The 17,235-nt window shown below is 33.9% G+C and overlaps 3 protein-coding genes across 5 annotated transcripts; all 3 read right to left on the bottom strand.

Moving 5' to 3' along the window:
• Positions 1-28: 28 nt before the first annotated feature.
• On the bottom strand, positions 29-10,309 carry LOC120346528 (uncharacterized). 2 transcript variants are annotated; one of them, XM_039416294.2, is made up of 10 exons: positions 10,043-10,309; positions 9,765-9,883; positions 8,633-8,746; positions 8,137-8,265; positions 3,859-3,984; positions 3,073-3,201; positions 2,632-2,742; positions 1,424-1,540; positions 735-836; positions 29-371 (listed from the first exon to the last, which is right to left on the bottom strand). In XM_039416294.2, the coding sequence occupies exons 1-10, from the start codon at positions 10,119-10,121 to the stop codon at positions 237-239; spliced, it is 1,161 nt and encodes a 386-aa protein (XP_039272228.2). In that variant the 5' UTR covers positions 10,122-10,309; the 3' UTR covers positions 29-236. The 2 variants fall into 2 exon arrangements, with proteins under 2 accessions (XP_039272228.2, XP_077971841.1); XM_078115715.1 differs by lacking the exon at positions 8,633-8,746.
• Positions 10,310-12,933: 2,624 nt separating this feature from the next.
• On the bottom strand, positions 12,934-17,235 carry LOC120346144 (uncharacterized). Of its 2 annotated transcripts, none has more exons than XM_078115287.1 (5): positions 16,902-17,235; positions 16,501-16,568; positions 16,026-16,083; positions 15,259-15,496; positions 12,934-14,210 (listed from the first exon to the last, which is right to left on the bottom strand). In XM_078115287.1, exons 1-4 carry the CDS (start codon positions 16,954-16,956, stop codon positions 15,315-15,317), a joined length of 363 nt encoding a protein of 120 aa, XP_077971413.1. In that variant the 5' UTR covers positions 16,957-17,235; the 3' UTR covers positions 12,934-14,210; positions 15,259-15,314. The 2 variants fall into 2 exon arrangements, with proteins under 2 accessions (XP_077971413.1, XP_039271740.2); XM_039415806.2 differs by having other exon boundaries at positions 16,035-16,083; positions 16,902-17,233.
• LOC144425707 (neuronal pentraxin-1-like) lies at positions 13,594-13,920 on the bottom strand. The gene has a single exon (XM_078115227.1). The coding sequence runs from the start codon at positions 13,918-13,920 to the stop codon at positions 13,594-13,596; it is 327 nt and encodes a 108-aa protein (XP_077971353.1).

The raw sequence follows: 17,235 nt of genomic DNA, 5'->3' as shown, positions 1-17,235 counted from the left end.
ACTTAGTCTGTTGATAAAATGAGAAATGTTATACGTACGTTCCATTATGTATTTCATCGACCGAAGATAAAATATGGACGCAAAACACTCGATGAATGTGATGTTTATAGGGTGGTGATATCACCTTACAAGAAATCAGTTAGGTTATTCCAATAAGAATCATAAAAAAAATGTATGAATGATAATCGGAATAAGCTCCCATAGTCAAGTTCATAGATTATATATATATATATATATCAATTCCCGTAATATGTGCAATCGATTTCATCCGATTCATCCCCGCAGTCATCAATTCCATCACATTTCCATTTATTTGGTCTGCATTGTCCATTGTCACATTGAAAGTGATTTGGTGGACATCCTCGAACATACTATAGAGGTAATTGAGTGAAAATTACAAATTATTTAAACACGATAAATATTTATCATCATCTCTGAGTAGAATTCCAATTCCAAAAGTTCAAACCATGCCTATGCCATAACGTTTTTCAATACACGTTATGGTAACAATTTTGCGTTAATGTATACTGAAGTATACTGAAGTCGGGATGTCATTGCAAATGACGTCATTCGCGGCATTCAGGATCTCAGCATACCTAACGTTTTGCTGTTTCTTAAAATTAAAGGTATAATATAACTTAATAATAAAGTGTCAAACAGGATCGTGGTGTTATTAGCCATACACACACACACATATATATATATACTGTAAGATTTAAATATCATCTACAAACTTCACAATCTTTTTCATCCGTTCCATCTGAACATTGTTGAATACCATCGCATGCTTGTTCATTAGGAATACACTCTCTGGTGTTGCAAAGGAATTCTTCGCACTGCAGAAAGATAATGACGAAGTTTTCTTTATTGGACACGTAGTGGACATAACGATCGTTTCAAAATTTTTATTGTTATTTTCATTATTAGTTGTCTCTATCATTTTAAAAAAACCGCTTTTCTCTTCGAATACTTGACCAATTGCTTGACCAAATTTTCAGTGAGTGAAGATTGATTTTTTTGCCAGAAGGCTATTACTTTTATTCATTTCTAAATTTCGCATGAAATCTGATATTTCGTCTAAAATTTCGCTGTATTATTTTATCCATGAGAATACTGGCTGTCCGGTTTGATTCTGTAAATTATTTCTACGCGGAACTCGGAGTTTTTTGTGGGTACCGGTGGCGTCAAAGGTAAATACTGCTTCGCTCTAGTTAACGTGTCCATATATTTGAGCACAGCTCTCTTGTTTCTACACAGTTTGGTAAAACACGAAATCATTATTTCGAAATGAATGAGCATGAAAACGAATTGTGGCATTATTAAATGCTCGTTCCGGAGTGAGCTGAACATTTGATATTGTGACGAAAACGTTGCTTGGAATTTAATGGAATCTTTTTCAAGTTAGTTTCAAAAATATATTTACCTCCGGGCAGAACATTTCATCTGAACCATCATCACAATCTTCGATTGCATCACATTTCGAAAAATCAGAAATACAGTTACTGTCATCCCAACACTTGAATGCTCCTGATTTACATTTCTGAATGAAATTAGAGTTATTTTACTACAAGAATAGGCAAAATTGAAAACAATAGATTTGAAACACAAAAATGTAGTTCAAAATTATATAATGCGCAGTTATTTCGAATCTAGAATTAAATTCAAAATAGGTGTTATTTTTAATTAGAGAAACAAGTCATAATTGAACCTACTGCAGATAATGTGTATCATTCTACTTGAACTCATGGGTTTTTCTGAATTGGTATGTTTTTGTTGGGGCGATTCTGGTTGTTGTGGAAAATTATTAATGAGTAATATGAATGGATCGAATCGATTTCAAAAGCAAAACTATAAGTCATGGAAGGAGTCATGATCTCATAGGGCTCACTATGCCATCCCAAATTTCCCTGGTTTTGCGTATATCAAGCTACCATATGGACTGGTCCGCCGATCGTTTTGACAAACCGAATGCCCAGAAAAGGCCCCGCGTCAAGGGTTTGCAATATTTTATTTTTGCGTACTACAAATGAATGTTTTCTGTAGCTGAATAAGAATTAACTTTGACAATTATTTTGTCCATATAAGCAGAAAAGAACTGGTCTAAAGGATTAACAAGAACATATCAAATAAAACACTGGTGAACGAACTCCCAATGAGTGAATACACTTAAGCAAACATCATTTTTCACAAGTACATAAACAAACAAAATATTTCACCAAACTCCGATTAAATATTTATGAGGCACAAGCGACCGTATTTATACTGATGGAAAAACTGAAGAACCGACCACACTTATCGTAAAAAATCTTGCGCGTTACAAATGACCAAATAACTATAATCAAATTCACATTAATACATTTCTCTATGTGGAAAATTCAATGAAAATGAATTCCTTTTGTATTTTTGAAAATATCTCGCACACCGCACTACGGAAACCTTCTGCCTACCTCTGCCTCACGGGTACGGAAATAAATTGCTATCGCAGTGATGGGTCTTGCTTCGTAATAAGGATTTGAAGCATTTGAAAAAGCCGCTGAGTAGTTTTCGTTGCATCCCCAGCATAGATTACTGCTGCGGTTAGATATGAGCATTGCTGTCTTGTTCAAATGATATGGCTGATTTTATCCTTACCTCACAGTTACTTTCGTCTGAGCCATCTGAGCAGTCTTTCTTGCCATCACAAGTGCTATTCTTAGAAAAACAGTCCTCATTTCCACATTGGAACTGATGTTTATTGCAAGTCTATAGTACAATGTATAAAATGAATTGACGTTTAGAATACATCTTACGTTTTAGAGTTTACAAGGGAATACATCATTGCTATAAACATCCGTGTCATGGCTGGCGTTATAAGTTGGTGCTCTTGACTTCACGTTTGAACTTGGTCAGTTTGCATTTCCGATACACCAGCCCGCAAATAGTATAAAAAATGAGAAATAAATCGGACAAGCTGGATTATTATAAACCTTCTAAATAACCCAACTACGTGTGTCCAAGGACATGGATTTGAGTTTGTAACTATACTAACACTTCATATGAGTTTGAAAACGCATGGTAAATAGTATAACTCACTTTGTCATTGATATCAGGACAGCCAACTTCGTCTTCACCGTCATGACAATCGTTCTCGCCGTCGCATCGCCATTTGCGTGGTACGCACTTGCCATTTCCACAACTAAAGTAGCTACCGATGCAAGTAACCTACAGTCAATAAGATTCACATCTTATTAATAAACTCTCTATTTTTCAAAGCCAACATCAATGTTTTTGTAATAACTATAAGATACATTGAAACGATTGAATAGAAATCGGATATACCCAATATCCTTATTTTGTTGCAATATGACAAATTATCAAAGTTCAGATTGGAATCGTTTAATTTTAATAATGTTATAAAAAAGATAATTTACTGAAACATGCTGCAAAGTCGACGTCAAGTGTTACAAGTGAATTTTGAACAAGTCGGACACGTGAAGATAACCCCGAATTCTCGTTCAATAAAGAAAAGCATCAGTTTTCAGTGATATCAGTGAAGATAAGGTTTTTTTCGATTATCAAACCATCTATGATTTTATACAATATTCAGCATAAATGTTACGAGAATAAATTATAAAACTACAGGTAGAAGTCTGATAACGAAAAAAAACACTAGAAATTGAAAGAGCTGGAGGTTGGCAATTCCAACTTTTATTTTTGCTACTAAAGGCCATTGCGGTAAGATGGGCGATAGAGTGCTTCTGACCAAATTAACTTAAACTGATTCAAGCCCTGGCCGAAACCTACCTCGAGGGTTAGTATTATGAAGACTCGAGGCCTTGACGGTCAGTAGCCAAAAAAAAATTGTAACCAATTACTCACAGGTGATGAAGTACAATTGTATTCGTCAGAGTTATCTCCGCAATCGTTATGGAAATCGCAGACCCAATGTTTAGAAATACAACTTCCACTTCCACAACGAAATTCCGTTACTTCACATACTCGTAGCTGAAATAAATTTCATGTTGAATACCAGTGGGGAATATGTGGATTTATGCTTATAGTATAGAATTAATTCGTTTTTTGAGATGCACTCCAAAATAAAAATAAATACGATTTTAAATTGTTCACATTAATTTATTTTATGTCTTTCTCAGTTTGTTGTTATATCACGCCATGGCGAACTTTGTAAGTAGGTGACACCGACTTCAAATTTGTTTGGTTCTGGTGTCTCCAAAATGTCGTGTCCCACTTTTCCCACTTGTCCCACGTGTAGCACGTGTACCACTTGTCCCAACAATATACAAAGTTGTAAACGCGACGCGGATTGTGATGATAAATTAATTAATCCAATCAAGTTTTATGGTGCTAAATTATATTTTACTTCGTGAGAAATAACGGTTATATCTTAAAAATAATCTTAGTGACAGCATTGCGATAGTGCGGTTCGGTGTTACGAGTACAAAATTTTATAATTTCCAAAATGGCAAAATACGGATTCCTAACGGCGATAACGCATTAGCAAGATTGCAAACATACCTATCAGAACTAACCAGGCAGTTTATCTCATGTGTTTATGTCCACATATTCAATTTGTTTTTTAGAGTAATAATGTATTGAATAGAAGCCACCGTGAGTTACATTAAACACAATTAAGTTAATTGCCATGGGTTGAATATTTTACGCAACAGAAAAATCTCGCTGAAAAAGTCGTTTTTTTTAACAAGCGAATAATCACCGCGACTGTTTCATGAGGAAAACGAGACATATATGGACAAAATATATCTAGTGAATGAGAAGTGTGATAAATGGGATTCATGTGGACAAATTATCTGGCGAATGAGATATACATAGACAAAACTTCTGCACAAAATATATAAAGAGAAAACACTTCACGAATGAGCTGTTGATTCATTATGGAAACGAGATGTATGTGGACAAAATAGGAGATGTATCACGTGAATGAGATGTATGTAGTAAAAATATCTGCTGAACAACATGTATGAAGAGAAAACACTTTGCGAATGAGCTGTTGGTAGACAAAACATTTGTTAAATGGTATGTATGGTAAATGGGATACATGTGGACAAAACATCTGATGAATAAGATGTAGGTGTACAAGTCATGTGATTCCCAACCTTTTTCGTTAAACTTCTCCCTTCTCAAATTTTTGAACCTTATATTCTTCCCTCACTATGCATAAAAACTTGTCTGTGCGCTAGTTGAAAAACCGATTTTGTACAGTTCCAGTATTTTCTAATTGAATGTGTGGTTTATATTATAATAAGCATAACGAACTTTGTAAAATCAGTAATACTACAGCAAATACAAAGCCGATTCCTCGCCAAAACGACAAAGTTATTCGCCAGGGATGAATTTTTTCCCGGTTTGGAAAACGTGTCTTCGAAGAATGAGATATTTGTAGAAAATATACGTGACGAATAAGCCTATGTTTACATATAGTATATGCTCAATTTTTTAATGAACGATTGAAGCAATTCGTTAATTTTTGTTAGAAAGACACATTCGTAAAGCAGACTAATTTCACCAAAAACATGACTTTATGTCTTTGTAGTGAATGCACCAAAAATATATGATTACAGTGATTTGAGAAATTGTGACTGTAGTATTTTTTCAATTGGGCTAGTATCATTAAATACGAATTGACTCGAAGATGAAAAAAATAATGGAACTTAACATAGAAATAAAAAGAAATTGGCATAAAATAGTAAAAGCAATTGATTCTTGCACTAAAGTAACAAACATCTTGGCAGAAAAAATATAAGGTATTGCAGTTACATATAAAATCAGAGAGAAAAATGCAATAGAATGGTAAAAATATCATAAAATAATATGGTAGTATTCATGTTAGTTGGGGCAATAATTTCTTGGTTCGATAGATAATGTCAACATCTGCTCGGGACATTATTAACTTTTACATATCGTCACGCTAATAACCGAATTGCGTAAGTCAATTTTAGCAGTTTTTAGAAAAACGTAAAAAACTTCCTAATGATATTGTTATGCCATTGTGAGTCAATATTTTGCCATGCTTCAATTTTTTGATCGTAGCCAGATTTAACTTAATTTGTATGACGCAGTTATGTGACGTCATAATGGCGCACTGTGACTTAAGCAGAAATGTGTCTATGACTGGGGACATACGCAATTTTGCAACTTGACTATATGCACCAGTCCTGAAAACCAAACAATCCAAAAACGAATGTATTTCTCAGTATCTAAGATGTGTAATCTCCAAAATAGCTAATCTGTTTCAAATACATTATTTTTTATGTTTAAGAATATATGTTTCATCAATATAACACGCTCTGCACACCCACCGAAATAAGACTAAAAATAAATATAAAGAATAAATCAGCAATGTCCCCCTATATAAAAGCCAACTATAAGGTGAATTGGACTCAGACAGTGAATATCACAAGTGCACGCCTTCCTATACTGTAGTAAATATTCAAATTTATAAGCGCTAAGCAAGAATCTGAGATGCAAAAACTTGAAAATCGGTCGCCGAGGTTATTTTGCCTTTGTGTGGTCACAATAGTCATGCGGTAACGAGGATACTTCATTTTGACGAAACAATTGCAGCACAGAATTACATAAATACCTTACCTATTACATTTTACAAAAAACTCAAAACCGTAAAAAATGACGGTTATTAGCCTGACGATATCATATTAGTCTACAGACTACCTGAATTATTCTCAATTTAAGTAGTTAAAATCAAGGGTGTGCAACATTTAATACAGGAGGACCAGATAAAGATAACTGAGTAAAACCGCAGGTCGCACTTTCATTCAACATAGGCTTTCTGGTAATAGCAATCACAAAAGTTTTGGTTATTGATGACATGGGTGACAAATTATGACTTGGTTTATCAGTGCCGGAATATAGCCGGGTTGATATAGGATAGTTACCTACATGGGCGCAAAATTTTCGGTGAAATTAAAACAGAGCACCCAAAATGCAATTCACGACGACGTAAGGCGTTCAATAAACTGAAAAAAATGGGTCGTTCACAGCGAAATTCCACAGTTACGTGTAGCCCGCCTCTTATGTGCCTGGCGGTTTATGGGGAATATTTTGCAAGTCCTATTTCAAATATCGACCATGAATCCGTAGTCAGCAGTACCCGCATTTGAAAATAGAACATTAGAAATCGTGAAAATAAATTTTGAGAGAAGTGTAACTTGCGGATGTCAGTAGCGTCAAAATCGTTTATAGTACAGTAAGTACAAAAACACGCTCGCATGTAGCGCCGATCAATTGCATTAAATGTGAAACTATTACTTATTCACTATAACGCCATTCAATGCTAATTAACATGCGTCGTGATTAGTGGTGGGCAAATAGTTTGTTTAGTCGAATTATTCGAATATTTTCAACGAACACAACACCGAATAATGAGTATCGTTATTTCAAACAACCGTATTTGGGATGTCGGCCGTCGAAACGATCGCCGTGACAATTTTATTTTTCGAAATTTACTTGAAGACTGAAAACTTCGCAACAATACAGCGATTTTTATTTCCTAATGGCGACTTCCCAAGTGGGACTTGTCATAATCCAAGGCCGCAGTAAATATTAGCTGATAGTTGTCATTTTTAGGCTTTTAATTTTTTAGCGTGTCCGTGTTACATTCGTATTAAATAATAATAATTAAAAATTTCGCAAATTAGTAATCTCTCTAATACTCAGTGTTGAGAATTCACGTAACTCAGCTTTGGAATAAAACACTGATACTAAATACTTGAATAAATCGGCAATAATGGCATTTCTACGTGGTCAAAATAATATTTCACCCCGTCCCCAATATCTTGGAAAATTCCCATAGAATACAAAATTTACTAGTCGTACTTATCTGGTTCGACAATTCTAAATTTACGAAAACGGTGTTGGAGCGCTATATTCAAAATTAGAAATTGAAAAATATGATAATGTGGGACAAGTGGGACACGACATTTTGGAGACACCGGTTTGGTTCTCAACTCATTCACACTACCTTGCAAAGAATGTGATATATTGAAAATTATAAGCCGATTCATACCCCTAACTTCATCTGTCTGTTAGTTCAGGATAGTTAGGTACAATAACATTTCATAAACCTTGATATGAAATTGAATACACGAATGCATAACTTACCTTTTCATTGTCATCAGGACAGTCAAGTTCGTCATTACCGTTATGGCAATCGTTCTGGCCGTCGCATCGCCATGTGGATGGCATGCAAATTCCATTTCCACAACTGAAGTAGTCACTGGTGCATGTAACCTTTAATCAATGAAATTTTCATCTTAGTTAATTAATGATATCGAGCTCTATTTTCAAAACTGAGGCGATGCGGATATGTTATCATCACAATTCACACTGGAATCAGTTGACATTATTTCAGGATGTGTGATTTATTGAAACCTGCTGTAAGTCAATGTTGATCTTTGCACGTGAATTTTGACCAAATCGGGTCATCGAAGTAAAGCGGTATAATTTCTCAATAAAGAAAAACAGGAAAAATACCAATAAAGAAAAACAGTTGTCTCCACAGATAACGTAGAAGGCAATTTTTGCTCTGATGAACAAAAACAGTAATCTGCAGACTAATCGAATAGCTCACAACAGAAAGCATATAAAAATTACTGACTCCTTCACAATTCGCTTCATCGCTTCCATCACGGCAGTCATCAGTTCCATCACAAACCCAAGTCTTTGGCAAACATCGTCTATTTTCACACTGAAACTGCGCTATTTCACAAGTCTAAAGGGAAGGTCTTAGGTTTTGGTGTGGGTGGCAAGGCGATAAAAATAAATGCATACCGTAAAACTCAAAATGTTTTTTACATCACATATGAACAACTTCATGGAAGTTTCCGAGAAATGTTATAAGCACCTAAACTTTTTAAGGATAGACGGAAATTTTGTCACATGATTGAACTTTTTATACACATGAATTGCATAAATGTTTTTTAGTATATAATCAAGTACTCATGTAGTATGTGAACCAAGATGGCGGGCACAGGAACGTAGTATGTGTACCAGGTTAGGGTTAGGCCATAATTTTAGTACAAATACTACGGGAGTCGGCCAGTCCACGAACTCTTAGTAGAACTGAAATAAGGAAAATTGGAATAAAATTATGTCCTGACCCTAACCTGGTACACATACTACGTTCCGGTGTCCGCCATCTTGATTCACATACTACGGCAGCGCCTATAATTATATACATACATGTCCAAACAAGCTTAGCTAACATCTGCAGAAATCTGATTAACCCCATAGCATACTTGCTTTAACAAAATATTCACGTATTTGAAGCTACGTGGAAAGCACAGTTGGTAGTTTTAAGTCCTCATAATGGGAAGGAGCATTTGGACATCTAACGAGAAATATCATAGATTTGGTGCACAAAAGTTCGCCAGTTATAAGCGGCAATGAATAATAATGATATTAATAATAATACCAAGTTCAAAAATGTATTCCGCCAAGACTTACTTCGAATAGATCTATATATTACCCATAAGCTGTAGATGTAATTGTGGTGATAAGCAAAAACACAAACATTTTTTCTTCCTTTATTTACGTAATTTCTGGATTCAATTGACATAACTATCATTTCAAAATGCGATATTTCTATAATTTGGACTAATGTAATGACATTATCTACCACATTTGTACTAATTTCATGGGTTTTTATCTCAATCCTTGAAGCTACTTTGCTAAATGCAGTAATTGTGGTTTATTAGTTTCAGTATTAATTTAAAAAAAAGTTGGCTTACGTTTGGCGAAGTGCGGCAGTTTGTTTCATCTTCTCCCATGTCACAATCCCGTATCCCATCACAAACTCTGGTATGAAATAATTCAATCTGACTACCGTAAGCATAACATTCGAATGTGTCTGAAATTGTATTCAAAAAAATTGGAGAGTTGTAAGCGAACATTGAATTACAGAAACTTTTATAATTTGTCCGAGACCACGCCAATGATGGAAAAAGATATTTAGATTTCTAATTCATATTAAAATTACGATTAGTAGTAGACAGATTTCTGAACGTACCTGTTGAACCTGGTGCAGGTAGAGTAAAACACTTGTTTATAAAAACAACGACAAATATAAATATCTTAAGAATTATCATCTTCTTTCTGCCAACGAAATACTTTAAATAAAAAGATTGGTTATTCTTTTTGAAAAGTTTCAACTTGCAATATTGCTTGCATGCCTTGCCTTGTCAACCGGTTCACTGACATCGTATTCTCATAATTTATTTGCTCTGTTTGGATAAATTTTGTCGAGGTGTGGAAAATTACCAACGCCGTAGGCGAAATATAAAAGTCTGCAAAATTCACGATGTGCTTGATTTATACCAAATCGTAGAATTTTATTTTGATTCAGAAACAAAACAAGTAATCGGGAAGTAATATTTTCGATTAAACGACGTTGTCGACGTCGGTAAATCGCAATCGGTGACCTATATTGAGATCCTTCAAGGGATATCACGTTTTGCACTAAGTAGAAAAATTTCAACCCGCAAGCCTTATGACATAATGTGTGGGCGATGGCGGGAAATACCTCTTTACATGATTGTCGTTCAAGCAATGATCATGTTATTGCGTCAAACAAAAAAGAATAAAAAATCTTATTAGGCATCGTAAACTTTTATTATTGTACAATCTTTCTTGAAACTAATCTACTTTTTCGAAGTGAGCAATTGAAGATAAAAAACTGCTTCTCTTGCCAGAATTAAAAATAACCTATTTTGAATGGCTAGGTTTGAGAAACATTCTGAGTATTTCCATTCCACTTTGTTCAATTTGCTAACTATGTGAGCTCAAAATTTTTTATTAATATATATAAAGTAATAGCAGTTTATTCACAATCGAGCCTGCAACTAAAACAGGAAATTTGATACTGGATTTTCGTTTCACATTTCGGCAGTTGAAGGTAAAATATGAAATGAAACACTCTGTGAACGTGGTATAAGATACTCGGTGGTAGTTTCATATTCCATGAAATTATAACCTACCACAGGAATTACGAAACAATGTATGAATGATGAGATTAAATGATAATTGAAATTAGCTACTGAAGTTGAGCCTTGCCATGTATATCAATTCCCGTAATATGCGCAATCAACTTCAACTGATTCATCTTCCAACACAAAGGTTCTTTTTTGTGTTATGAAGAGGTTATGAAGAGAACCCATGAAGAGGTTGACTGGTATATACAGAGCCACACAATGAAATTATAAAAACAAAAAAATTGCTACTCACGATTAATGTTTCTGAGTAAATAGAAATTACTTCATTTAACTACTCGGATGTATTTGCTGCTTTGTATTTGAGAAATACATATGTCAATCATTTTAATATAGTAGTGTCGAAATGTGGCAACAAGGCGGTAATTGAAATCGTCTGTTGGAACTCAGATAATGTCCTATTTGAATTACAGCTTCTTTGCCACATTTCGACACTACTATTGCCAAATTAAATTGATGTCGTTATTGCTTCTTTGGACAGTCACAAAATTAACCAAATCGGAATTTTTATAAGTAAATGAATAGCTTGCGGACAGGCCGCTAAGTTTCTCTCACGGAGTCCTGGGCCTCCGTATGGAGCACATTGAGGACTAATGCTCTAGTCTAACATATTAGAGGTAATTGAGTGACAAATAATATAATATTGTAAGTAAGTCGTATACTTTTTATGCCATATTTAAATCAAGTCCATGCTTCCGAAAACAAATACCTAATCCCATACCATACCTGGGACTGGTAACCGGACGAGAAGCCGTGGTTCGCGATATGATTAAGCCGTCTTACCGGCTTTCCTCTCCCCGTGATGAATATGTAAATCCTATCCTATCCTATACTTTGAGTAATAAATTTGATTTCGGAACATTTTACATAGTTACCAACATCAATTAATTAATATTCGAGACGACATATAAGAATGGCCAAAATATTTGAATCTTTCTACAAAGCAATATTGCATATTGTTTAAACATAATTAATATTTATCATCATCATCTCTAAGGAGAATTCTTAGTTCAATTCTCAGTTCATAATTTTCCTATGATATAACGTAGCCTACAATATATACTAGGTTGTTCGTTTCAAGAAATCCTCATTGTATTTTAGGAGATACAAACTGAAGTCGAGATCCAATTTCAATAAAGGTCGTTCTTGTCATTTAGATTTCCCAATTTTTTAACATTTTTTTCCTAATTTTAATCTCAAAATTAAAGATATAAAATAACCTATTGATGAAGTGTCAAACTAGACCGTAAGTTTTGAATATGATCTAAAAACTTTCATGCAACTCTTTTCATTCGTTTCTTTTGAACATTGTATTAAATCACCCACAAACTTGTTCATTACACTCCAAAATGTTGCAAAGAAATGAATCGCACTGTAGAAAAATAGCGTAGCTTGATCTAATCTCCACATGGTTATCATTCACATGTCTGACCTGTACTGGTAACACGCTAGTATAATTTGGAAAAACATACAAATTGATTGACTGGTGTGTGGTTCATGTCTTCTGTGAAATTTAGAGGGTTTACTACTATTCTTGGAGAGCCTTAGAAATATTGACATCGTATTTTAGTTGCCTGTAGAATCCTATAGTCTTATTTATTCTTCACTATTCAAGATGACATCGGCAATGAAGCGCATAGATGTCGTTCGTACACATGAAATAAAACATTGTCTTGTGGTAGTTTATAGTATAGTTTTCTTTTGAAATAAGGTGAATAGATCGCGACAACACCAACTCAAGGCGATCCAAATGCTGCCGGAAATTTACAGCTCATATTGAATTCAATAGTACTGCAGAACCAATCAATGCCATTCAAGTATGATGCACACTCAACCTAACTATTCAAAAAATGAGACTTTTCTCAGTTTCTTGCAAACTCCTTGCTTACGCGAGCAATTAATATTGACAATCTTGGAGACACAAAATTTAATAATACATCGCAATTTTAAAATATGTTTGTAAGAATTAACTTATCTAAAACCCGACTCGTTTGTATGGAGTTAACAAAAAATATGTACATTCCACCGAAATAAATGAACTTCCATACGTCATTGAACATCTACTGATAGTGTAAATCATTCAAAATAATAATACAATTTAATCATAATAATGATACGAAGAAGAAAACAAATGTGACATAACCAAATGTCAGCTACACATGAAAATGAATAGTAATAATGCATGATTTGACTAAATTGAAATCCGAAAATAATTGAATATACCATCCACTTACTTGATATTTAATATATAATTTACGCAATTTTAAAATTAGAAATATTAGAATTAGAAATAAAGTTGGTTAAAAATCCATATCTTTAAACTGTAGTACAAAACTCTGTACAGTGTCGTAAAATTGTGTGCAATCATAAAAGATTTAAAAATTAATCACATTCAGTATATTCGTCAGCCAGGACTGATAAAAAATAATCACTTTCAAGATGGGCTGCAATGGCCGTGGAGGTGGAAGCTTTTCCCTCGTTTATTGCCAAATGGGTGAAGAAGAAGAATCTGGTATTGAAAGCATTGGTCTGATAAGAAAATGTAGATTAAGCAAATGTTCACAATTTGTGATCAGGGAGCTACACAATCTTGCGTATATGTTGCTATCACATTTCCTTTAGTAACGGAAACAGTTTGATTGGCGGAAATGACGTAATCATTAGGACACTTGCATTTATGCTCATGCATTTCATGCATTTCCTCGTCAGTAAGTGCGCGATTCCAAATGAATATGTTCTCAATTATTCCAAAAAATGACTGGTGAGCGCGAAATCCTCCTCCAATTCTATCTTGATCCTGGCCAATGACGAGCAAACCGTTTCCTGGAATTGGCTTACTGTGTATCTCTGATTCCGCCTTCAAAGATCCATTCACAAAGATCTTTGTATCAGTGGCCATAATGAAGCATAAAAAGGTTCTGAAGCTGACATCAATGTTGTGGGTCATCAATATTATACCGTTAACCGTTACTTTTATTTTAGCCGTCTTGATGAACTCGATTAATATCGTGTTAGAAGAATTTATTGTTGCATAACTTAGCAAGGTATGGATATGTTTATAAGAAGTTTTGGATACTTCAACCCATGAGCATATTGATATGTCAGTGAATTCCGGTACTGGCACTTTGATTCTCACATAATCAGTTTTTTGGGAAGGACTAGTAAAGTTGAAAACAGACCGTGGACAAGCTGAAAAAGACGACAAAATATTAAAAGCAATTTGAGACTAGTCAAACACTGTGATTTTATTTTACGAGATGAACTAGTACTAGTCGTTAATGATTTGGTTTCTGCGAGACTAACTACTTATCCTTCTTCTATGCTTTTGTGCCGGCGGATCCGTATGCATATATATTGCGAGAATGCTGTAGCAAGAGTAAAGATAACTATCCTAAGTGATTTAAGACTATTAAGAGTCTTGCTGCACACTAACACAAATATATTTCTGTAACGTTTCGTCTGACCAAGGTTTTGCCTGATTTTAGCATTTTGTGCTTGAGGTTGCCAGATTTTATCATTCATATTCAATTTCAAATAAATCCAGAAAGTACGATGGTTGACCATATGTTGTCAAATGGTATTGCTCATTGCATTAATAAAAACGCTCAAATTGTTGTGGAACAATGAATTTGCGTTAGAAAGCAAAGAATAGTAAGTTCTGACGCAAATAATTTAAGAAAATAATTGCGAAAAAATATGGCAACTGTCACCAAGAAAAATGAAAAATCAGGCACTTGCGAAATATGACACGTCTCCATCAGTCACAACCGGTATTGTATTTTACCAAAATGTTGTAAATTTAACCATACAAAGTGTATATATTTAAATTTCTGCTTTAGAGTAATCAGATACATAGTAAAATAGAGCCTGAAATTTCACAACTGCCTGATTTCTATATTTTGTAATCAATGTTAAAGTCTAATTATCTTGTCAGGTAAATTGGAAACCCTAATGACGTACGGTAAAAATAAAATATATCAAAGTGCCTGAATTCGCAAGTGCCTGGTTTTAGGGAGACCCTCCAACTATCGTGTTATCAAAATAAGTTTGTGAAAAAAAAAAAATTGTTGTTAAATTGCACAAACTTTTTCAATGACATTTAACCTATGTGTTCATATATTTGAGCATTGCTATCAAGTTATTTTATTATAAATTCTGAATCAAAGAATCAATTTTTGTGCGAAAATACCATTTTGCTGAACAATATTTCGAACAAATTATAAGCACGCGCACGCACCTGGTTTTACTGTTCGTTGCATCTCAGTTGTTTGCATGGCAGTTGTCAATTGTTTATCAGGTCCTGTTTGAATAGTTGTTAATGTAATGTGAATTGTTTTTTGTTGCATCAAATGACTGAATGGTGTTCATTACATCAGTTGTTGGTTGTGCATTTGCTGCGGTAAGTGCAATTTTTTCAGAAAAATGTGGCTGTTTAGAGAACATCGAGAGTTGATTCTTCAATAAATCGTGACGGTCTAAGAAAATGAAAGCATTTACATAATAAAAATGGTTTTCAAAATAGAGTATATATTTTACCTTTTTCAATGGTTAAACACACGGATAATTATTTTCTTTTTCTGATTTAAAGGTGTCTGGCATAAGACAAGAAAAGAATACTCATTAATATTATATTTGAAGGTAAAATAATCATATGGTGAAGCAGTTTTTTAAAATCAGTAACATTCGACTGACGGACCACTGGATCAAAGTCAAATTATATAAAATAAAATAAAAACATTTTGCAAAAAGCGTTATAATATTTTGAACATTGACTACAAATAAAATGCGATTGTCGCACTATTCTTCACCATCTCCAAGGCGATCAGTCGCAATTTGTTCCGTCGTCAATACAAGTGATTGTAGTCTGAATAACGTAGATTCATTTATTGTCTGATAAACGGGGCTCGCACTTGCAATTATATATACATTAATTTTTTCGGAGATTTGAATAAGCTGTAATCATAAACAGTCAAACATAAATCTACGAGGCAAGACAACCGGAACCTTGACAACCTTGCAAATCTTTTAGTCTTCGATCACAGTCATCGTTGAATTGTTGCGGCTGGAAAAAAAATTTGTCAAATTATATTGAATTTCTGCACATATATTCAATGCAATCATTATTTTATATCATATATGGTGGGGCATTGGGCGTTTAGTTCAAATTGCGTGATGTTTTCAAAATACATTATGTAAGCTGAAAACTGTATTTGCATGAAACGAATATCAGAAATACTGCTGATTGAGCCAAAGAAATTACTGTTTTTATTTTAAAATATACTTTTTTTGAAAATAGCTCAACGTTGACAAAACCGTGTATGTAACACAAATGTGATATTGTATGTAATACAAATGTGAATTCATATAGCGGTACATAAAATTCACAACACATCATTTTATGCTCATATCAGTGTTTAAAACAGTAGTTTAGATTTGATATAGGGTAAACCTACTCTGAGTCACACGCACCCAAAAGTACCTGAAAAGGTATCCAAGCTGGTATTTGCCTGTTATTGCATAAAGCTGGAATCATGCACTTTTCGAGACCTAAAACAATAACTTTGTTAAATGCAAAGCTGGTAAATTTATCTTCCAAAATATTTATCAATTGACACATAAGATTAATTAAGCTTAGATTGGGTGCTTGTTTTTGGTGCATAATTGTTGAACACAAAAGGAAATATAGGCACCGTGAATTATTTGACTGCTATAATACACCAAAAATAGCGTAACCGTTTTCGTATGAATAAATTATGTATGCTCTCAGAATCAAATACTTTCATACATATGTATTGACTTTTTTTTCTTTTTGACAGAACTCAGTTCTGTTGTTCGAAATATGTACATATTTGAGTTATTTCAACTTAAAATGCTACGTACCTCTGGCTAACTCGGCATAGAGGACGAGAATCGCTGATAGAATTAACTTCATCATTTTCTTCGGTAATAAATGAGTCGTCGAAATCGGATACCCGGATTTAAGTGTAATTCAGTTTTACTTATCTTTACTATAACTCTTATTTTGTGTTAAAATAAAACAGTGTATACCTGATAAAAAAAATTATTGGGGCAGAAAACCATCATTACTAAATGTGAAAGACCATTACGTGCTATAACTTTATACCTTCATACACTTTTACATTATAATATACATAAATATTTCACCTTTCATCTATTCGAGCTATCTACATATAGTAGTATATCTTGCTATCAA

The sequence above is a fragment of the Styela clava genome, chromosome 8 (genome assembly GCF_964204865.1).
Source record: "Styela clava chromosome 8, kaStyClav1.hap1.2, whole genome shotgun sequence".
Classification (NCBI taxonomy): Eukaryota; Metazoa; Chordata; class Ascidiacea; order Stolidobranchia; family Styelidae; genus Styela; species Styela clava.
This window is presented reverse-complemented; position numbering and strand designations above follow the sequence as displayed.